The 22,156-nt window shown below is 61.5% G+C and overlaps 5 protein-coding genes across 5 annotated transcripts; 1 reads left to right on the top strand and 4 right to left on the bottom strand.

Annotated features, from left to right (window-relative positions):
- Positions 1 to 43: 43 nt before the first annotated feature.
- LHS1 (lumenal Hsp70 protein) lies at positions 44 to 2,725 on the bottom strand (the record flags this gene model as incomplete). Its single annotated transcript, XM_060267991.1, has 1 exon — positions 44 to 2,725. One exon carries the CDS (start codon positions 2,723 to 2,725, stop codon positions 44 to 46), a length of 2,682 nt encoding a protein of 893 aa, XP_060123974.1.
- A 449-nt stretch (positions 2,726 to 3,174) lies between these two features.
- On the bottom strand, positions 3,175 to 6,060 carry HRD3 (ERAD-associated protein; the record flags this gene model as incomplete). The annotated part of the gene is made up of 1 exon (XM_060267990.1): positions 3,175 to 6,060. One exon carries the CDS (start codon positions 6,058 to 6,060, stop codon positions 3,175 to 3,177), a length of 2,886 nt encoding a protein of 961 aa, XP_060123973.1.
- Positions 6,061 to 12,521: 6,461 nt separating this feature from the next.
- On the bottom strand, positions 12,522 to 13,536 carry MJAP1_004068 (uncharacterized protein; the record flags this gene model as incomplete). Its single annotated transcript, XM_060267989.1, has 2 exons — positions 12,522 to 12,529; positions 12,639 to 13,536. 2 exons carry the CDS (start codon positions 13,534 to 13,536, stop codon positions 12,522 to 12,524), a joined length of 906 nt encoding a protein of 301 aa, XP_060123972.1.
- A 152-nt stretch (positions 13,537 to 13,688) lies between these two features.
- Positions 13,689 to 14,107, top strand: MJAP1_004067 (uncharacterized protein; the record flags this gene model as incomplete). Its single annotated transcript, XM_060267988.1, has 2 exons — positions 13,689 to 13,704; positions 13,746 to 14,107. The coding sequence occupies 2 exons, from the start codon at positions 13,689 to 13,691 to the stop codon at positions 14,105 to 14,107; spliced, it is 378 nt and encodes a 125-aa protein (XP_060123971.1).
- A 30-nt stretch (positions 14,108 to 14,137) lies between these two features.
- On the bottom strand, positions 14,138 to 22,102 carry UTP20 (U3 snoRNP protein; the record flags this gene model as incomplete). The annotated part of the gene is made up of 1 exon (XM_060267987.1): positions 14,138 to 22,102. The coding sequence occupies one exon, from the start codon at positions 22,100 to 22,102 to the stop codon at positions 14,138 to 14,140; it is 7,965 nt and encodes a 2,654-aa protein (XP_060123970.1).
- Between the last annotated feature and the right edge of the window lie 54 nt (positions 22,103 to 22,156).

Below are 22,156 nucleotides of genomic sequence, written 5' to 3'. Positions count from 1 at the left end.
GTGTGCAGCAGGTCCAATGGAGGTGCGCTACGTGCAGGGGCCACTACAAATCCTCGTGGATCGGCACCTCGGGCGTGGCCGAGGTGGAGGTGCTGGAGGCGGGGCTCTCGGTGGCGCTCTCGGTGGCGCTGCCGGTGGCGGTGGCGCTCTCGGTGGGGCTCTCGGTGGCGCTCGCACTCGCGCTCTCCTTCTTCTTCGGGCGCGTCTTGGGAATGCGGCGGCGGCGCAGGCGCGTGAGCGCATCGCGCACCTTCTTTGCACGGCGGTCCATGTCCTCTGCAAGGAGCACCGCGTCCTGGTCGGCCTTGCGCGAGGCCTGCGCGCGCTCGCCGTCGTCGAGCCACTTGCGGTCCTTGTCGAGCTGCGAGGTGAGCGAGTCGAGCTCAGCAGCGGTGTACTTGCTCGCGGCCGACGCCTTGAGCGCCTCGGTGAGGTTCGCCTTGGCCTCCTGGATGAACGCCGTGCCCTCGTCCAGCGTCGCACGCAGCGCCGTCGTCGCCGCCGGGCGCTTGGCCGCCTGCTCGACGCGGCGCTTCGCCGGCTCGAGGAGCTTGTGCAGCTCGCGCAGGCGCTTTTGGACCTCGTCGGCACTCGCGTCCTCGACGGCGCCGGCAAGGTACTCGGCCGTCTTGTCCGCGCCGGCGAGGATCGACTTGCGCTCGGACGCGGCGACGGACGGCGCAAACGTGGCGTCGTCGAGCAGCTCGCGCGCCTGGTACAGCGTCGCCTCGAGCTGGTTCGAGGCCGTGTCCTTGAGCACACGCTGCTTGGCCTCGTGCACAATCAGGCGCAGGCGCTCGAGCGACTTGAGCTTGTCCGTGCCCGCCAGCGGCACCGAGCGCGTGAGGTAGCGCGTGTCGAGCGTCAGCGACTCGACCTTTTCGGAGGAAATCGGCTCGGTGGCATTCGTCGCGTTCGCCGCCGGCTCGTCCGACAGCTTAAAGAAGTTCTTCAGCGCTCCGGCGACGGTCGTCTTGGGCGTCACCTTGAGGTTCGCATTGTGCACGGTGTACACACCAGGCGGCGACGTGGAGATCGTCGCGTTGACAAGCACGTCGACGTTCTTGAGCTCATTCGCGGCACGCAGCTCGCCAAGCACCGCACTGATGCCTTCGAGCTGGACATGCATCAGGGGGCCCTGCTCGCCATTCGGCAGGCGCGCGAGCGACTCGGGCGCATACGACAGCGTCACGCCAAAGTCCTCGTCCGCACCCTCGACCTCGTAGTGGAACTGCTCGTGCTCACGGGGGCCAGCAGGGAAGATGGTCGTGTGCTGCTGCGTCGAGACGTCGCTCATGTCGACCGCGTACATGTTGCCGTCGGTGACCGACACCTGCTTCATACGCAGCGACGGCTGCATCGTCGCGCCGTACGCGGCCGCACCCATCACCGCCGCCTCGTCCGCGTTGACATTCACCGCGAGCTTCGCATCGGGAATGCCAGCCGCGCGCAGCGCCGCGTGCACCGCCGGGACACGCGTCGATCCGCCAATGAGCACCACCGAGTCGATGTCGTTCATCGTACGCTTCGTGCGCTGCAGCAGCTCGGTCAGCGGCGAGGTGATGCGGTCCAACAGGCCCGCACTCTTCATCGCCGCCTCAAACGCCTCGCGCTCGATCGACGCACGGAAGTCGATGTCGTGCGTAAGCGACTCGACGTTGCTCACCGCCGCGGCGTTCGCAGACAGCACATGCTTCACGCGGTTCGCCTCACGCAGGAGACGCGCCATCGCACGCTTGTCGCTCTTGACCGAGCCCTGGATCGCAGCACCGTGCTGCTTGTCGAACTGCTCGACGAGCAGGTCGCGCACGAGCATATCAAGCGCCAGACCACCGGCCTCGCGCTCCCACGCGGCGTCGACGACGCGCACGTCGGTGAGCACCTTGCCTTTGGCCTCGGGCGCCGGCTTCTCCGAGAGTTCCACAAGCGACGCACGCGACGCGCCGGAACCGACGTCAAAGAAAATGTGGCGCTCGGGCTTGGGGAACGAGCGGCTCTGCACGTAGTTCACGGCCGCCGCCGCACCGTCGCTGATCATGTGGGGGCGGAATCCGGCAAGGAGCGCAGAGTCCATCAACGCTTGGCGCTCGAGCGCCGTAAAGAAGATCGGCACGGTGATCACCGTGTCGAGGCCGCGCTGCGCGCCAAAGTAGCCCTGCGAACCGGCCACGACGCCGATGCTGAGCATCTCGCCGGCGGTGTCCTCGGCAAGCTCCCGGATGTGGTCGAGCTCCATGCCGACAATCTCTTCGGGGCGCCAGAACGCCTCGCTCTCCGGCGAGGGACGCAGGACACACGACGAACCCGTCGAGTTCCAGGAGAGGGGCACAACGTCGTTGCCGAACACATCGCGGTACATCTCGACCGCCCGGGGGAACGACGCATTGCACGACTGGCCAAGGAGGAGCTTGGCCGCGTGGAAACTCTGCAGGGGGTCGCGCGATGCGTACGCATACGCATCACTGCCAAGCAGGCGCTCCTGCCGCGCAAGGTTGCCGTCGGCAGGCACCTTGCCTTTGAAGGCGGCGCTCGCCTGGACCTTGCGCTTCGAGTCGCGGCTCAGCACAACATCAAAGGGCATGCCGGGCTTGACCAGCGCAGCCTTGATCCATTCCGTGCCGTAGTCAATACTCACTACGCCAATCGCAGCTGCGGGCGGTGCAAGGAACACCGCAAAGGCGGCGTACACCAGCACCGTCAGCACGCCGGTGGGGAAGGGGCGCATATGGAAGGAGAGAGACACCTTCCACGTCGACACCTCGGCCGAGAGAACAACACGCACAGGCCACAATGGATAAACACACTGGCGTGGCGGGGGGAAGGCGGGTGTGTGTATGTAGTAGAAATGAGAGGAGGAAAGGAATGGGAAAGGAATGGGAAAGGAATGGGGAATGAAAAGTGAAGGAAATATATAGGGATTGTGACTATAATGTATATGCGATATACGAAGTTTGGCAGGAGCAGCAAGACGTGGCGCAAAATCAGGCACAATTCGAGTGACTATCTGGAAATACCACATTATCGGATCCCATGGGAATAGCGCGTCCCAACGATGCTACAGAACAGTCGAAGCATCTCGAAATGTCCAAGTCTCACCGACCAAGGACGTCCCAGCCTATATAGTCCACACCCATCCATAGTCGTCCGTGCTCGCATCTACATCACCTACAATCCCTAGCGCAGCGCCTGCATTTGCGCAAGCTGCACATTCGCCGCATCTCTGCGGCGCTGCACGACCCTGCGCACATACATCAGCACGACCAAGCACACGATCCCCATCGAAAACACGGCAAGGTCGACGGCCCAGTCGAGCCACACGTCGTCCGGCAGCGACGGCGTCTTGGTTTTGGCCTTGGCCTTGGCCGGCGGCTGCGCCTCTTTTTTCCCGCCAATATACGCATGCAGCAGGCGGCGCGCCGTGTCGTCGCCTTTCAGCAAACGCCAAAATGCTTTCACGTGCAGTCGAATCAGGGCCGGGAAGGCGGTAAGCACCGCATCGGTCGGCGCAAGCGCCGCGACCATGTCATAGTACCGCTTCGCCAGAGGATAGTCCGGCTGCAGCACGCCATCGCCGCTCTCGTACATCTGCGCGAGGTGCCAGCGGGGCACGACGAGGCTCGCGTCGCCGTCCACCAGTGCAAGGTAGCACTGTGCGGCGCGGTGTGCCGTCGCATTCGTTCCCCGCGCCAGGCGCAGGTAGTCGCATAGCTTGATCATCGCATGCGGGCTGCCTTGCAGCGCGCTGTTCGCCCAGAATGCAAGCGCCGTGCGGTCGGTCGGCTGCTCCGGCGCAGGACGCAGGTACGAGCGCACCGGATCGAGGACGTACGCGATATTGTCCTGCGCCTCCTCGATGCCGGATGCCCCCGCCACCGCCCACGCCATGAGCGACGTCGCGACGTCGCGGCGTACGTGCGCAGCCTCGGCGCGGTGAAAGATGGGGTCGTCCCAGTCGCCCCGCTCTGCCGCACGTTTCAGGCCCGGGAGGCCCGCCGCGCAGTTGGTCGCGCTTTGGTTTTGGTGGTACGCCCAGTCTGCACGGATCGCGCCGGCGAGGTACTGCACCTCGAAACCCGTCTCGAGGAGCGTCGACTCGCGCGCATCTTTCAAATCAGAGACGCTGCCAGCGATCGCGAGCTGCGTCAGCGCCTTGTCGGGCTGCTGTGCATGCATGTACGCCTTGGCCATCTCCAGCGCAACGTCCGGCGCAGACTCTTTCGCCTTGGCGGACTCGTAGATCTTGCTCGCACGCTCGAGGTCCGGCGTGCCGCCCCAGCCGTGCTCAAACATGCGACCGAGCGCATGAGCGCCGCGCGTATTGCCGTCGAGCGCCGCACGCGTAAGCCACACCTTGGCCTTGACAAAGTCCTGCGCGACGCCGTCGCCACGCAGGTACATTTGCCCAAGGAGCGCAGCACTATTCGCCGCGTGCACACGCACGCTCTCCTCGACCTCTGCCGCGCGGTATGCCGCCTGGAGCGTGCCGTCGGGGCGCGTCGACGGCCACGCAAAGTTTTCGAGCGCCACCGGTGCGGGCCACCGCTGCTCCGCGACGATGAGCGCAAAGCGGTGCGCCCGCCGAAAGTCGCGGCTCACGGCGCCGATCGCCTCGGCCTCGCCGACGACACTGCCGCGGTACAAGGCATGGGCGAGGAACGAGAGGCGCGCGGTTTGGAACGCGCCGCCTTGGTGCTCGTACGCGTCGAGCAGGCCACCTAGCGTGTGCGTATCCTGCAGTGCGAGCGGCTCCTGGCTCACGAGGCGCCGCACGGCAGGGCGGTACAGCTTGGCAAGGAGCAAGAGGTTGTCCATGCCCGATGCGAGGCCGCGCTGCAAGCCGCGCTTCAGTGCCGCGCGGTCGCTCAGACGCAGCTTGGCATACGGCAGTCTGCGCCCGCCAATTGGGCCTTCCAGATAGGTCTTGTAGGCCTGCTGCGCCGCGGCATCGTACCACGCGAGCGCCTCCATGCAGTCGGGGGGGACACCGAGGCCGCGGTCGTAGCGGTAGCCAACCGCGAGCTGCGCGGCACGCTCGCCTTCTTGCGCGCCGAGCGTATAGTGTACATGGGAGCGCTCGGGTTGGGGCTCGATACCGTACAGCGTCGTGAGCAACGGGCTGTTGTACAGGAACCCGAGGCGCGCATGCGCAGTCGCGTTTCCGGTATCCGCCAAACGCTCAAACGCGCGGATCGCGCGCGAAATGTTGGGCTGCGCACCGTGCGTGCCCCAGAGCGAGTGCTCGCCGAGGACCCACAGGGCGTCGGCGTGCACGTTGAGGGGGCGCCCGGTGGCATTCGCCGCATCAAACGTCGCGTCAATCACCGACTCGGGCGACATTTCCCCCTCGAATGCGGCCCACTCGAGCTGCGCAATGGCACGGGCCCTTTTGTGCTTGGCCTCGGTGGCCTTCTTGGTATCTTTTTTCCGCTCCAGCGCAGTGAGCAGTGTCTCTGGCACATAACTTTTCGAGACGTTTGCAATCCAGCTCGAGAGCATCGCATAGCGCTCGGCGGCATCATGCGCATCGATAACGCGCTGCACGGCCTCGTTCGGCGCATCAAAGAGGTCGGCAACAAACGGGCCCCACATGGCCTGCTCCCATCCGTTGAGCACGGCCATGTGCTGCTTGCGCGCCTGTGCACGCCCTGCTTTCACAGCATCAAAGTCCCAATCTGGCCACAGCGCGTGGTCCGGCACATCGTAAAAGGTGTGTGGCTCGCGGGGAGCGCCACGGGTCGGCGACTGGTCGAGCCACGCCGCGACGCGCTCAGAGAGGCCCGCAGGCTCGGTGGCCTTGGCTCGGTGGCGCAGAGACCACTGCTGTGCGTCGACGCGCATACGGCGGCCAACACCGTCCATACCGACTCGTTCGGCGAGGTGGGCGGCACGTTCGACCAGCGCCCCGAGCCACGGCGTCGACGACGTCACGACGGGGTCGATGGAGGTATCCACCAGCTCACGAAGCTGCGCCAGTGCATCCTGGTACGCAGTCTCTGCATTGCTATGCTGCGCTCCGACGCACGAGGCGAGCACCAGGCCCACGACCCAGCGCAAGCGCATCGTGGAAGAAGCACCGTGCGCGCCACGTGGCTATGGGAAGGTGCTCGGCAACGCGTGGCACCCAATGAGTGTGCGGGCCTCCACATCCATAGGAAGCGGCAGGAGCGTGCACGCATATGCATACCGACCTAATGCGTCCTTCCAACGAGCTACCTCTTCCGTACAGTGGCTGTGCTAGAACTTTTAGACTTAATAGAATGGCACAATTTTTTCTCCTAGCTACTCGCTTTTTTTCACACCCCTTGATGTATCCTACTCCATACAAACAGGTTCTCAGTTGGATTATCGAGCACTATGCCGAAGCCATACATAATGTGCAACGCGAGAAGAATATGAGCACTAGTGATCTGGCAAAGGTGGTGAGAATTGATGAATGGGCCTTGGAGGACATGTACGTTGCTAGAGCATCCTATTTATATTAAGCTTGAGTGGGATCAAAATCCCGGACGAACATGAAAAGGGTTGTATATACGATATGTTACACTTGACCTTCGAAGAGAGGTTTTTTTGCGGAATTATCAGGAGTCATATTCAAGCGAGCGGTCAGATTCTATTTAACCACCAAGGTCCGCACAATCACATCTCACAACAGTACAATTCCTCGCCACGCTTAACTGGACGTTGTTCGTATGTTCCAAGGATATCCTTGATCAAGTGTATGCTCATGTGAGTGAATATTTATTACTTACGCTAGTCTCAATGGCTAGATGAGATCCCTGGTGATTGGGTCTGTGATATTGATTTCATGAAGCAAGACCGCATCTTTGCGATTACTTTCCAGAGTGGCACTAGAAAGGATACCAAACACATATATGCAACACAAGCTGAATATGAGGCTTTCAAACTCGAGTATGAAAAGTTTACTGCTCAAGTTCTTTACTTCAACTTTATCATGTCCTTGAAGGCGGCGATGACGGAGTGTGGTAAGCCAATGAGCGCAATAGCGAAAGCGCTTGATTTGGGTTTAAATCATCTTTCCAAGATGTATGTTATCAGGTTGGTACTCATAATTAGCTTAGACGGTACTGCAAGTCCAACTGAAAGTGACATCGCGAAGCTGGTTTCGTTTTTCCAGCTAAACCAACACCAACATATTATTGCCAACAATGCCGGTCTTGCTTCTAATATTGTGAACTACGAAATAAGAGGACCATTCTATGGTACGGATACCAACAACTTAAACAGATCCTATCATGGCACAGCTACTCCATGCATTTCAGAGGAACTCAACCTACGTTTGGAATGCATTCAAGGATCAAGTACGTACACATCGTGAGTCTAATGCCAGGCTGAACATGTGTATTTCGACAAAAATATCAACCACGTGTCGGTCGGACAAGTGTTGGGTAGTAATGGCCAAAGCATCAAAATTGTGATCGAGGGAGAGTTATTGCACTTTCCTTAATCATATTTGTTTAAGCGGTTCTCGATTTTATGAAAGTTATAACCGCTTGTTTCGAGTAGTTTGCCTTCGCGCTGACCATCTAAAACCGAACAAATGATGCCCCATCTATCATCTCAGAAAAGCACTCTCATATAGTCCAAATGCCTTTGAACGACTACGGAATAAATTAACGACTCCTAATGGGGGCCATACTGTTATTGCCTGGTGATGAGAGATTGTCTCGATCATGCGCAACATGGGTATCGCTAGCGCAGCGTCCAGGTGAGGTATCGTAGCCAGGACAACAGATTAGCAAGGACGTGGGCAGCTTGGCCCACATGCACGCCTGTTCTCAACTCGATTGCAATACAGTGTATCCTTTTGTCTTGAGAGGATAAAAGGTAATGCCCTCGGCAGTATCTCTTTGAGCACGCAAAAGAATTCGAGGGTCGCCTGAATGACTTGTTGCACGTTTGTTTAGGGCCAAACATGTGCGTTGTACGCATTATGCATCGTTGGATTGGGATATGGCGTTAAACCATTAAAAAGTGCCATATACGTCCTACTCCTAGTCGTTAAGAAAGGCACGCGTCCAATCGCGATATTGAATCGCGTCGAGAATTGCGCGTGTGAGAAGGCGGAAGCGGATCCACTGCAGGATGAAGAATTCGTAAGGTGCTGCGTCTAATGAAGCAAAGTAGTAATGGTACTTGGCGCTCGTCAAGTTGCGGACGTGCGGACTGGATTCGTAGAGCCAGCTTGCTTGCAAATGTGCGACGTGTTGCATGTCGTACTCATAGCGTCTTGGGAGACGAGCCCGTGCAAAATGCTCATAACATTGAACGGCACGCTGGTGTGCTTCTTGAGTGGATGTATTGGAACGCAGCTGGGCGTCGCATACGCGTAATTTTGGGAATGCGCTTCTTTCGGGGATCGATGAACTGTTGTATAGTGCAGCATGCGACCAGTACTGAAGTGCGACTGCGTCAGCCGAATAATTGAGCATTTGAAGTAGAGCGTTCTTGTCTAGGTGAGATAAAATACGTACTTGCTTCGAGTAAGTAGGCAGAATTCACTTGACCCTCCCATACACCTGCGTCAGCTGCAATGGCAAATGACAAAAGTGCACTGGGAATATCGTTGCGGGAATATGCCGCTGAGCCTCGGTGGTATATAGGATCGGCCCAGTCGCCACGCTCGGCTGCCTCTTTGAACTTTTCCACAACATCTTCACATGTATTTCCTTTCTCTTTCAGAAATGAGTCTAAGCGCACGGCGCCATGTACATAGGGATTCTCAACACGAGGGTAAAGATACGTCCAGCTCCCGAATAAGTTGATCGAATCAAGGGGTTGGATGAGTTGTTCGCGTGCGCTGTCCATATCTCCCTTTTGAAGATCCAATTTGGCAAGCTCAAAGTCGAGGAATGGTGATTTTTTCTTTTGGCCCTCCTTCCAGAGCTTATGAGCATTAAAATGCTCGAGTGCCAGTTCTGTATTCTGGGCATTCCCACTGACACCATGCAACGCAATGAGACCCAAGCCAAGTGAGGCACGAAAACTAAAATCGCTTCCGACTAAGTGTCTGGGCAAACCCTTGTCAACTTCTTTCGCACGCATGAACCATTGATATGCAATGTCGACGTTCTGCGCGACACCTTCGCCAAGAAGGTACTGCATACCAAGCTGTTCGGCTGCTTTCATAGCGAGCTTCCGATCGTCTGGGCTGAGTTCTTTCCTCTTCGACCCTGTTTTGGGCCACATCAACTGCGCGACTTGCTCGGCTAACTGGGCACTCTTGATCCAATCACGAGGGAATTCACCGATTGTCTCGCTCGGACCAAAAAAACTGCCATGATAGAGAGCACGAGAGAGGATATACAAAAGGCGGGCATCATGGACCTGACCAGCGTTTACCAAATTGAGCAAATGATGACGAGTATGTTCCCTTTGCAGCAGGCTAGGATATTTTTCCAGAGCTTTCAAGGCTGCAGACGGCATGTCAGGATCTGAACTTGAAGCGAAAATCATTGTTCCGGTATCCCTTATATTCAGGGTATGGTACAGCATCTTGGGAACTTTTTGAGTGCGCCGTACGATCCCATCAAGAATATGAATCGACCACTTGCTGTATGAGGGCACACGGCCGCCTAGCACGGCCGTTGACATTGAATACGACTTGCTGGCCTGGCTCTCGTAATGGTATAGTGCTTTGGCACAATCTTTCTTAACACCATGACCAAACCGATAGCGGTGCGCCAAGGCAAGCTCGGCGTGTCGCTCACCTTGCTTGGCAGCAATCGTATAATGGAGAAGCGCACGGTCGAGGTGCGTGCTCGTATTGTACACCCCTCCCATCAGAGGACTGCTGTAGAGGAAGCCGAGGCGGGCATGTGCCGTGGCATTGCCAGAAGCAGCGAGCCGCTCAAAAGAGTGAATAGCACGAGATATATTAGGGGAGGCTCCGTGCGTGCCCCATAACGAGTGCTCGCCGAGGATCCACAGAGCGTCACATTGGACGTCGGTCGTATCGGCTTCAAGGACATTGCGATCTGCGCTTCCAATGGCGACCCACTCGAGAAGACGAATGGCGAGGGTGCGCTTCTGTGTTTCTGTCGACTCTAGCACCTCTGCAGTTCGAGTCGGAGACCTCCAGCAAGCGCGCTGGAGCAATTTACCAAAGAGATACAGCAGTGCGCGCTGTTTTCGAGTTGTATCATGTGCGTCTTGTATGGTCTGCAACCCAGGTACGGTGCGCGGCTCGATTCCTTTGACAAACGGACCCCACATGGTCTGTTCCCATCCATTGGTAACAGGCTGCACATTGTGCACATCTACTGCAAGTGCAGCTCTTGCTGCATCAAAGTCCCAATCAGGCCATAGATCCGTCGCGTCATAGTATGTATGGGGAGGCCGCCAAGTTTTTCCGGCCTTGCCTGGCTTGGCGTTTCCATGGAGCGGGTGCTGCGACCTTTTTTGCTGCGCCCGCTGGCGGAGTCGCTCCGCCATATGATGCAAACCAATCACATCACATACCTTTGAAAGAGTAAAGTAGGAGCTCAAGTGGTTTCCCTGTACCAGCAGCGTCTCGCCTTCAACGTTCGGGTTGTCCAACAAGCTCCGCAGGATGGCCAATGCGGCATCCAGGGCCTCGGGTGCGGTGAACGTTTGTTCGAGTCGGGAATGAAGTTGCGCATCGCTAAAATTAATCCACGACTCATCCAGCCCATCTGCTGGTGTGCTGCGCGGTGCTACCGAAAGCACGCATACAACAACTACCAGCAGGCCAAGCCATGCAATATGCATTAAAGGGAACCGTGCGCGCCACGTGGCTATGGGAAAGCGCGCGTCCAATCGCGATAATGAATTGCTTCGGCAAAGGCACGCGCTTGAAGGCGGACGCGCATCCATAACAAGATCAAGGCTTCGTTCTGCTTTGCGCCGCCAAAAGCACGTATGAAGTGGTGTTTGGCGAGTGTTAGGTTGCGGACATGAGGGCTTGATTCATAGAGCCAGCTTGCTTGTAGGTGGGAATACGCGAGAGGCTGCGTATCATTGGCGTGGCCGAGGTAACAGTCGAGGGCACGATGGTGTGCTTCTTCAACCGGCACGTCCAGGTATAACTGGGAATTACAAACACGGAGACTGAGTGGTGCAGTTCCAGCTTGGGTTGCGGCGCCATGATTGAGTGAAGCCTGTGACCAGAACTGCAGTGCCGCAGCATTCGTCCGTTGCGACGGTGTTACGTGCAAGGCATACTTGTCTGGGTGAGATGGGTTACGTACTTTGGTCCAATAGGTAGGCCGAGTTGACTTGGCCCTCCCACATTCCATTATCCGCGGCAAGGGCAAAGGCCAGAAGCGCACGGGGTATATCGTTGCGTGCATACGCGGCAGTACCGCGGTGGTATATAGGATCTTCCCAGTCGCCGCGCTCGGCAGCCTCTTGGAAAGCTTCCACAACATCATTGCAAAAATTTCCTTTGTCGTTCATAAACGAATCCTTGCGCACAACACCCTGGATGTAAGGCCTCTCGACGCGGGGGTAGACAAAGGTTTTCATGTCCAACATAGAGATAACTTCCAGTGTATGCGCCATGCGGTTGCGCGCTTGGTCATAATCACCTTCTTTTAGGTAGAGGCTTGCAAGCTCCAAATCAAGGCGAGGTGCGAAGGAGAAAACAGGTTCTCCCGAAGTGTCGAGTTCTTTTAAGTGCTTGAGCGCCAACTCCTTGTCTGCTGGATACCCACCGACGCCATGGATAGAAATTAAAGCCAGACCATGGGAGGCACGCGCGCTCTGGAAGGAGTTGGTCTCTTTATTCATCTCTTTTACACGCGTAAACCATTCATGCGCCGCTTTGATATTCTGTGCGACGCCTTCGCCACGGAGGTACTGCATCCCAAGTTGCAGAGCGGCTCTTACCGCGATATTTTGTTCCTTATCGCTCAGCGCTTGCTTCTTCTCTGTACTCGGATGGGGCCACAAACGCCGCGCAATTTGTTCAGCGAGTTGTGCGCTCTTGGTCAAGTTGCGCGGAAATGCGCCGATCGTCTCACTCTGGCTGACAAAACTGCCATGGTAAAGGGCACGGGCAATTAGGTACAAAAGACCTGTATCGTGAATCTGCCTTGCATTGGCCATTTCCAGAAGATGGTGTCGAACGTGCTGTTGATGGAGAAGCGTGCGGTATCGTTTCAACGTATCGAGTGTAGAACCTGGTAGGTCCTCATCGGACGCGACCACATATAAAGTGTTCGCGTCTCTCTCCAGGAGGTTATAATATAGCCTGGTCGGAATATCACGGGTACGCCGTACAATCCCCTCGAGGACATAAATGGACCACTTGCTGTACGAAGGCATTCGGCCGCCTATCACGGTCGTCGACAGATCGTAGGACTTGTTGGCCTGGCGCTCGTAGTGGTACAGTGCTTTGGTACAATTTTGCTTTACACCGAATCCAAATCGGTAACGACTTGCAAGGGCAAGCTCGGCATGCCGCTCGCCTTGCTCGGCAGCCATTGCATAATGAAGAAGCGCACGGTCCAGGTGTGTGCTAGTATTGTACACCCCTTTCATCAGAGGACTGCTGTAGAGGAAGCCGAGGCGGGCATGTGCCGTGGCATTGCCAGAAGCAGCAAGCCGTTCAAAAGAGTGAATAGCACGGGATATATTAGGGGAGGCTCCGTGCGTGCCCCATAACGAGTGCTCGCCGAGGATCCACAGAGCGTCACGTTGCACATGGGTCGTGCGCATCTCGAGCCCCGCTGAATCGCCCGAAAACGCGACCCACTCGAGGAGACGGATGGCCAAAGCACGGCGCTGCGTAGCGCTTGTCTCGCGCACTTCGGCGCTCGGCGTCTTGGTATTTTTGAACAGGCTTTGTACAGCCTTGCGAAAGTAAAAGAAGAGCGCACGCTCTTTAGGAGCTGCATCGTACGCGTCCTGCACGGCCTGCATCGCCGGTACAGTGCTCTGTGCAAGTCCTTCAACAAACGGTCCCCACATGGCCTGTTCCCAGCCATTCGTAATGGGCTGCACCTTGTGGGCGGCGGCAGCAACGGCCGCCCGTGTTTCGTCAAAGTCCCAGTCGGGCCATTGGTCCGTCGCATCATAGTACGTATACGGCGGCCGGTGCGGCTCCGGCGCTGGCCGCATGATCCAGTGCGCCACGATCGCAATCGCCTTGCGCAGTGGACCGGTATACACTTCCTTGCCGTGCTCGGAATGTGCATAGACTTGCTGGTGCCGCAACGTCCACACCTGCACCTGCCGCCGGAGTCCGTCGGCCGCACGGCGCAGGCCGAGCGCATCGCCAGCACTGGCAAGGCTACGCGCCGCCGCAGACACCGCGCTGGGCGCCGCCGGCAGCTCGACGTCGACGTGTGCCTCGTCCAGCAAACTCCGCAGCGCCGCCAGCGACGTGTTGAGCCCTTCGGCAGGCGAGTACCTCTTTTCAAACAGCGAAACGAGCTGTGCATCATCCATACGACCCCACGACACGTCCAGCGCGGCCACATCCGCCTTGGCCGGCGTGACTGGCAGCACGCACGCGGCCGCCCACGCCAGTCCGACTTGCCATGCAAGACGCATGCTGACCGTGCGCGCCACGTGCCACTTTCCATGGCCCAACGTGCGGCGCTCTTTGTGCATCTGCGGGGTCCGAGCGAGGGATGGCGGCTGGGCCCCCATCACTGCCTTGCGCTCGTGGCATACTGTGCGAAGCGGTTTGGGCCCGTGCAGCAATGCTCCTTTCCACGGGTACGTAGCCTGTCTGACGCAGGTCGATGGGAGTTTATTAGGCTACGGCTCGCTTCTATTTCGCGATGCCGACGGCGCGGAGCGCATGCTCAAGGCCGCGCACCAAAAGCACGGGCGCATCCGGATACCCTATAGTGCGCGCCCCGAGGACAATATTGCCTATGCGACGCTCCATGATGCAGAGCGCGCGTGGAAGACGGCGCCGTCGGTGCGCGACGTGGTGCGCGAGGCGGCGCCGCTCGCGTCCGGCGCACGGGGCGGCGACCAAGACTATTTTCTCGTCAAGGCCGAGCGCCAGCGCGCGCCAGACGCGCCAGACGCGCAGGGGCCGCGCGCGCGCTCGGCACAGTCCCTCTTGTCGCGCTGGGGCGGCTTTTCGGGGGCGCTCGGCGAGAAGAAATAATGGCCCTTGATATCATAATCATGTATCTATCTAGTCGGCTCTACGCTTAATGTTGCGCTGGCGCGACTCGCGGAAGGACGCATTCTTGCGCTTCCGGTTTTCGTGCTTCGCGACGTTGCGCGTCGCACGGCGCTTGGCCGCCCGCTCGGGGTCGGTAATGCCTTGCATCAGGCGCGCATGCTTGCGCTCGCGGCGCTTCTCCTGGATCGACTGGCGGACGTGCGTGTAGGCGCGCGTGAATGCAGACGGCGTCACACGGCTCTGCACCAGCTCCTGGACCTCGCCGGCAAGCGTGCGCAGACTCTCGCTCAGCGTCTCGTCTTCCGTGACGCGCTGCACGGGAGAGAGGATGTGCACGAGGAACTTTTCGAGGCGCTTGGCTTCGAGCTGTGTCGCAATCGCAGCGAACCACTTGAGGATCGCCGAGATGCGCTGCGGCGCATTCGCGCGGCTGCCGGCCTGCGGCGAGTTGCGCGCGGCGTGCGACAGCTTCGAAAAGAGCCACGCAAGGGGGTTCTCGTCGGCGCCGCGCTGGGGATCGGTGTCCAGCGCCTCGATCTCGGCCTCGACGGCTTGCAGGTGCGCGTCGACTGGGGCAGGAGGTGCGTCGGTGTCGCTTTCGTCGTCCATAGCCTCGGCCGTGCCGAGCTCGGCGGCGGCTTCCGCTTCTTCCGCTTCCTCCTCCGCTTCTTCTTCCGCTTCCTCCTCTTCCTCGTCCTCCTCGTCCACACTCTTCTCCGCAAACACGCGGCCGAGGTACACCAAGTTGCGTACAATTTGTAGCGTAAGTGCATCGTCGAGCGTCGTGCCGTGCAGCTGAGCAACGAGCTGCTTGGCTGCACGGATGTGCGTCGCATGCTCCATCGGCTGCTCGGCGGCAAACAGCGCACCGACGACGCGGCTCGCAGCGATGCGGCACCACGCATGGGGGTACGTGAGCATCGTCAGCACGTCGTCGGTCGTCGAGCCCATCTTGACGTACGTCGATGCGGCGTCCTTCTGAAGAAGCGTCTGCAGCGTCTGCAGCGCCTGGTAGGCGACGCGCCACTCGGGCTCCTCGTCCTCGTCGGCGGCACTCGCTTGGAGCGCCGCTTTGACAATCGGCAGCGCGTCCGGCGCAATGCGCGCGTACCCATCGCCGCGCGCCAGCGCCACGTCATAGACACGGAGCGCGACCGCAGCGAGCTGAGCCGCCTGCGCCGAGTTCTGCGGCGCGCTGCCCCACTTGTGCGTCATGCGCAGGACATTGCCGAGCGCCGGATCGTCGAGCACACCGAGCAGCACGCCGAGCACCTTGGCACACTGCTGCTTGCACGCGACCGACTCGTCGTTCGCAAGCTGCATGATGAGCGCGACAAAGAACAGCTCGGCGTGCTCGTTGACCACCGCCGGGCTAAACTTGGACAGGACCGCGCCCAGGAGCTCGAGGACGCTCTTGCGCCCCGACTCGACCTCGTACGCAAGGTTCTTGGCGAGGAACTGCAGCTGGTTCTGCAGGCGCCCTTTGCCTTGGGGATAGTCGAGTAGGAACTGCAGGTAGAGCGAGCGGCACACTTCACGCACCTGCGCGTCGTGCGACGTGACCAGAAGCTCTGCGACGCGGTCCATCACGTCGTAGATCTCGGGCACGACAAACGCACGCGCGACGATCGCACGCAAAAGCGCAAAGACGCTCGCCTGCACGCTCGGCTCGTCGAGCTCGGGCGCAGCGAGGCGCAGCAGCTCGGTCAGCTGCTGCTCCTGCGGCGCGGCGTCCTTGCACTCGCGCAGAATCACCGCCAGCGCACGCACCGCCGCCTGGGCCACGGCCGAGTGCAGGCCGCCGGTGTGCCGCAAAATCGCGAGGATCTGGCGCTGGATGACCGGCATGCCTTCGCCGAGGTTCGGCAGCGGGCAGCGGCTCAGCGCCGCGGCCGCACGCAGGCCACGCTCGACGACCGGCGCGTGGCGCGCATAGAGCGTCTCGCCGACGGCCGGCACGAGGGGAATGAGCTTGGCGACCGTCGCCTCGTCGTGCACGTCAAAGCGGCCGCGGCGCAGCGCGGTCGTGAGCATGTCGAGACCGAGCGCGACAAACAGGTGCGCGTTCTGCGTGAGGTGGTCGCGCACGACCGCCTCGGCCTCTTTGCGCGTGCCTTGCACTTCCGCCTTGTCTTTGCGGCGCTTGGTCGGCCGTGTGCTGACGCCGACGGCACTCACGCCACGCGCAATGAGCGTATGGCACAGGACCAGCAGCGCATCCGCGTCCAGGTGCTCGTTCGCATTGACGCCGGATGCGATGCGGTGCAGGCACTCTTCGACAATGTGCAGCGTCTTTGGGACGCCCGTCGAGCTCATCACGTCACGCAGGGGGTACAGCAGCTCGTTGAGGCGCGTGGGGGAGCAGAGGCGCGCAAGCTGCTCGACCGTGTCGAGACTCTTGCTCTGCCGCAGCTCGCGGACCTTGGTCTTGTTCTCGACCGCCGTGCGGTCCTCGCTCGTCTCGCCAAAGATGTCCTCGACGGCCGCCGCGACAATGTCGGGCACGCCGTCGTCGACGAGCGTCAGGAGCGGCGCTGCACTCTTGGTCGGCGTGCTGAGCGCGACAAGCAGGCTGTGAACCGTGTACGCACACACGGCCTTTTGGGGGCCACGCGTAAGGAGGCGGCGCAGCTCACGCACGACCGGCGCAAAGTACTGAGCGCCAATCGCACGCACGAGCTGCAGCGCGACCTCGCGCGTCGTGTCGCGCGTCGACTGCAGCTTGCTCCGCAGCGCCATGGCCAGCGCAGAGAACGTCTTGAAGAGCTCGATGCGCCGGCGCTCGTGCGGAAGATGCTGTGCGACGCGCGCCGCGCCGACAAGAAGAGGGAGACGCGCAGGCACGCGCTCTTCGTCCTTGGTATCGAGCGTGGAATGCAGCTGCGGCAGGATCTTTTCCGTGACGATCTGTGCGATCGCTGCCGGGGACGGCGGGGGGCGGGGCGCCGAGACGGCCGGCTGGGGAGCAGCATTGTCGTCGCCTTCGCCTGCGTCTTCGCCCTCGCCTGCCTCACCAGCCTCGCCTTCCGCTTCGGCGTCGTCCGCCTCGACCTGCATCTCTGCATCGCCTTCCTCCATCTCAAAGTGGAAAGCCTCGAGCACGCCGACCGTGCCACGCACATGCAGACGCTCAAACACCGACGTCGCCTCCTTGGCCGCATGCTCCTTCATCTCCTTCATGAAGCGCGAGAGCCAGTGGTAGTAGTGGCTCCACTGCAGCTGCGCACAGATGCGGCGGATGCACGCCAGTGCGTCGTTGGCGCGGTTCATATCGATGCCGCCGCTCGCATTCGGCAGCAGGTCGTACCACGCCATCGGCACAAACAGGTCCGAAAGCGTCTTGGAGCGCAAGAGGCCCTGTTCGGCGTACTGCGCGATGCGCTGCAGCGCACGCGTCCGGCGGTGTGCCTGGATGTGGTACAGGTTGGTAAAGACGCTCGCCTCCTCGTCGCCGCGGGCCAGGAGGCACTCGAGCTCCTGGATCTGCGGCAGTTTCGGCGCGAGCTCGACGACCGTGAGGCCGAGGAGCGTAAAGACCTCTTTGCGCACCAGCTCCGACTTGGCATGCAGGCGCCGGCGGATGCCCGGCAGCAGCACGCTGTGTGCGAGCGCCACCGCCTCGTCCGACTTGGCCTCTTTGACAAAGCGCTGCAAAATCGCCGCGCCGGTCGTGCGCATCGCGAGCTCTTCTGTGTCCGTGATAAAGAAGAGCGCATTGAACAAGAGCGCGTGCCACTCGGGTATCGTCACCACCGTCTCTGGTGCGAGGATCGCGTCCGACGCCGCGAGGCGGCGGTCAAAGTCGATCTCGCCGAGCGTCTTGGCGGAGTACGCATTCAGGTCGGCGACCCACGACGCGACACGCGCGAGCGACGGGTCGGCAGGCACGAGCTGCCCAAAGGCCGCCGCGTACTGCGTACGTGCGCCCGGGAACCGCAGCTCGGCACCGAGGCGGCAGAACAGCGTGTACAAATCCTTGAACGCCGCGCCGTCGAGCGGCGCCAGGGGCAGGAGCGTCTCGAAGGTGCGCAAGAGCTCGAGCTTGGTGCGCTCGGGCACCGCACGCGCGCTGTGGCGCATCAACGGCACGAGGAGGCCAATGACCGACGCCGCGTCCGACGCGCGCGTCATGTACGGCCCGAGCGTCGAGAGGAGCGCGACCTCGCGGCGCAGCAGCTCGTCGCGCAAATGGCCCGCAAGCACGTACGTAAACGAGCTCGATACCGTGCGGCTGACCAGGCCCGAAAGGTGGCTCAGCAGCGCCTCGACACTCGGGCGCACGACGGCCTCGCGCACCTCGTCGTCGCTTGCGAGCGTCTTTTCGGCAATGTCGAGGATCGCGTGCGCGACAGGCGGCTTGATGCTCGCGCTGCCGAGGCACGCATAGATGCCACGCAGCACGGCCGCGTCCGACAAAAAGACGAGCTGCGTGTCGCGGCGGTCAACCCATGCGCGCACGAGGTCGAGGAGCGCCGACGGCGCCTGCACGCTGTCCTCGGCGAGCGTCACAAGGCGGGGATGCACGAGGCGCGTGAGGATCGCCTGGGCGTACACGCTCCAGTCCGGCTCGGTCGAGTAGCGCACGACGTCGCCGAGGCGACGCAGGCCGAGGCGGCGGATCGCACGCTCGTTGTCGTCGCTCGACGCATGGCACGCAATCGACACGACCGCGCCGACGAGGCGGGGCATCGACGGCGCAAGCGGCGTGCCGAGGTGCTTGAGCACGTCGCCGAGGAAGGAGAGCAGGCCGTTCTGCTGGCGCAGCGTCGCCGACGGCTCGGCAGGGACATAGACGCCGCCCTCGACTGATCCCTCTTCCGGGAACGCCTCCAGCATGAGGTCGACCAGCAGGCGAAGCTCGTCGGCGCTGCAGTCGTACAGCGCACCGAGGATCGCCGTGCGGCGCGCGTGCTGTCCTGCGCCCGACGTCTTGACGGCACGACGGGACACCATCAGGCCGAACAGCAGACGCAGGACGATCGGCATGAGCGACGCGCGGTCGGTCGCAAACTGCTCCGAGCCCACGCCAAAGTTGGTACTCGCGAGCGTCTCGCGGAACTTGGCAGGGTCGAGGAGCGCACGCAGCCGCTCTTCATGGTGCACGAGCCACGCATCCTTCCACGTAAGAAGGCACGCAAGGGCACCGCGCTGCACCGGCCCTTCGGGGTGCGCACACAGCGCGACAAAGTGGCCGCGCATGGTATCCGCGCAGTGCATCGCACGGGGGTTCTTGAACTCGGCGAAAATGTCCAGGTAGCGGTTCAGGCGCGCGACACGGAACTTGGCTGGCGCGCCGCCTTCGGTCACGAGGCCGGGCCATGCGGCGAGGACGTGGTCGACAAACGGGGTATTGTGCTTCTCGGCAAGGACCGCGTGCTCTTCGTACAGAAGGAGGAGCTGGTCGGCATAGTGCAGCGCGTCGAAGCGGACGTGCGGCGGGGCAAAGAGCGCGTCGAGCGCGGCCTGCGCCGCGTCGCGGGGGTCGGACAGAGGAAGGAGCTCGTGCAGCGACTCGATGCGCGCACGCAGCTGCGGATCGTCGAGGTTCTTGTCTTCCGGGACGGACGGCGCAGAGCCGAGCGGCTCGTTGGCAAACGGCGAGACGTACTCGTCGGCGTCTTTGTCCTCTTTCTGTTCCTCGTCGTCCTCGTCGTCCTCGTCGTCCTCGTCGTGCTCTTCCTCTTCTTCGTCCTCCTTGTCCTCGGCCACCGTCTTTTCGAGCTCCTCAAACGACACCTTCCACACCTCGTCGGGCAGCCGCGCCGCCAGCGCGACGAGCGTCGCGCGGCTCTCTTTCCAGATCGGCTTCAAATTCACCTTGAGCGTGCCGACCGTGTACGTGATCAGCGACTGGAGCTGCGGATCGGTGCCACGCAGCGCCTTGAACGCCTCGCGCTGCGCCTGCCGCAGCTTGACGTTGCGTGCAGTGACGTTCGGCACGTCCAGCGGCATCTCTTCGGTCGCGAGCATAATGTCATAGACGTTGAACGGCGCTGCGGCGTGCACCGCCGCGAGAATGCGGAGCGCAGCACGCACACACTCGCGGTCCGCCGCAAGGAGCACCGGGCGCAGAGTCGCGGTGGTGTTGGGCGCATTCGGCGGCGCCCAGCCCTGCTCGGCGCCGCGCGCAATGAGCTCGGCGAGGGGAACAAGCACCGCATGGCTCGTGTGCGAAATGAGCTTTTCTGCAACGCTCGGCGACCCCTCAAACAGTGTGGCGAGCGGCGCCCATGCATTGCCCGCGGCCGCCGTGTCGACCGCGCCGGAAAGCAGCGCGCCGAGCGTCGCCTGCTGCGTCGCGTCCGCCGCCTCCTGGAGCGCCACGACGCCCTGGACGAGCGCAGCGACATTGGTCTTGGCACTGGTCGAAAAGTGCGTCGCGAGGCGGATGGCAGCGAGGTGGCCTGCGTCCGCCTCCTTGAGCGGCTCGGCGAGGCGCGCATCGACCGCCTGGCGCGTGCGCCGGATCCAGCGCAGGACGATGCTGGTCGGCGGCGCGGACTGCAAGTGCGCGAGGTGGCCGTGTGCCTCGAGGTCGGCAAGGAGGAGCAGTGCGGCGTCCTGCTTTGTGCGGTCCTCGCCGAGGAGCTCGGCGGTGGCCTCGAGGGCCATCGGCAGGACAAATGCACGGAAGGACTGCCAGGAATCGGCCAGTGCACGGCACACGCCCTCCATCGCGGCCCACGCGACGGCAAAGTCGCCGGTCGCCGGCCGTGCGGCCATGGCCTTGAGGATATCCGTGCCAGCGCCCGCCGCGTCCTGCACGCGGCCGACCGGGAGCAGGATCACGAGGAGCGTGCAGTACGCCTGGAGGAGCGGCGCATGCTCTGCCGTCCATGTGAGGCGCTCGTTGATTGTGCGCATGAGTGCAAAGAGTGCCCCTTTGGCGTCGTCGGCGATGCGCGTGCCCTTGCGTGCAGCGGTGTGCGTGAGCCAGAGGAGGAGCGTGTGCAGCTCGTCCTCGTTGTCCATACTCTCGTTAGTCCACTGGATCAGCACGTCGAGCGCCTTGGTCATTTGCGGCGCATGGCAGTGGTGCACGAATGCGGTAAAGACGTGCGTGCCGATGCGCCGCACGCGGTCCTTGTGCTCCGCTCTCCGCAAAAAGATCTCGAGGAGCGCCGGCGTGCGCGAGTGCAGCGCGTGCGCCGCCGCTTCGCAGCTGTTGGCAAACGTCGCCGCGACGCCGTGCTCGATATTCGGCGTGGACGCATCGTCGAGCATCGTCGGCACGAGCACGTCGAGTTTCTTGTGCGGCGCCTTTCGTACGAGGTGCGCAAACGCCTCGGTCGCAAAGCGGCGCGTGTGCGAGCGGACGCCTTTGCCGAGGAACTTTTGGACGATGGCCCAGCTGTCGAGCAAGAGGTCCGCGTCCGCGCTGCGGATCATGATGCTCGAAACCGCGCGAAAGAGCCATGCGGCCGAGTGAAATGCGCGCTCGACGAGGCGCGCGGCGAGCCCCTCGTCGTTCCTCGTCACGTTCTTGTCCATCTGGGTGGAAGCACGCAGGAGCGCGTGCAACAGCTTGGGGTATACAGGCAGGAATTCCGAGCCGAGGTCAAACGCGAGGCGCGGCACGAGGTCCAGGAGCGCGTCCCATGCGAGCCAGTTTTGCCCGTCGAGCATCAGGCCCTGGTCGAGCACCTCGGCGATCTCGTCGCGGTGGTGCAGCAGCAGCACGAGCGACTGCGCTTTGCGAGACACCTTGGACGAAAACGCCTGGAACGGCAAGCTCAAATTCAGCTCGCCCCACTCGCGCAGCGCGACGCCAAACGCGGTGCTATTCGGATCGGACGCCTGTGCGACATTCGACGCACTGGTCGCCGCAGCGAACGCGCTCGCCGGCGCGTCGAGCCCGGCGACGTGCAGCCGCGACGCCCCCCAGCTCGACTCGCTCTCGCGCGAGAGATCGATCGAGACGTCTTGCAGACGCTCGTGAAACGACACGTAGCGGAAGCGCCCCGCCTCGCTCATCGTCGCAGCAAGGTGGAGCACCAAATTTTTTTCTCGGCCGACGCACGGCTTCTT

This window comes from Malassezia japonica, chromosome 8 (genome assembly GCF_029542785.1).
Source record: "Malassezia japonica chromosome 8, complete sequence".
NCBI classification, from domain to species: Eukaryota; Fungi; Basidiomycota; class Malasseziomycetes; order Malasseziales; family Malasseziaceae; genus Malassezia; species Malassezia japonica.
This window is presented reverse-complemented; position numbering and strand designations above follow the sequence as displayed.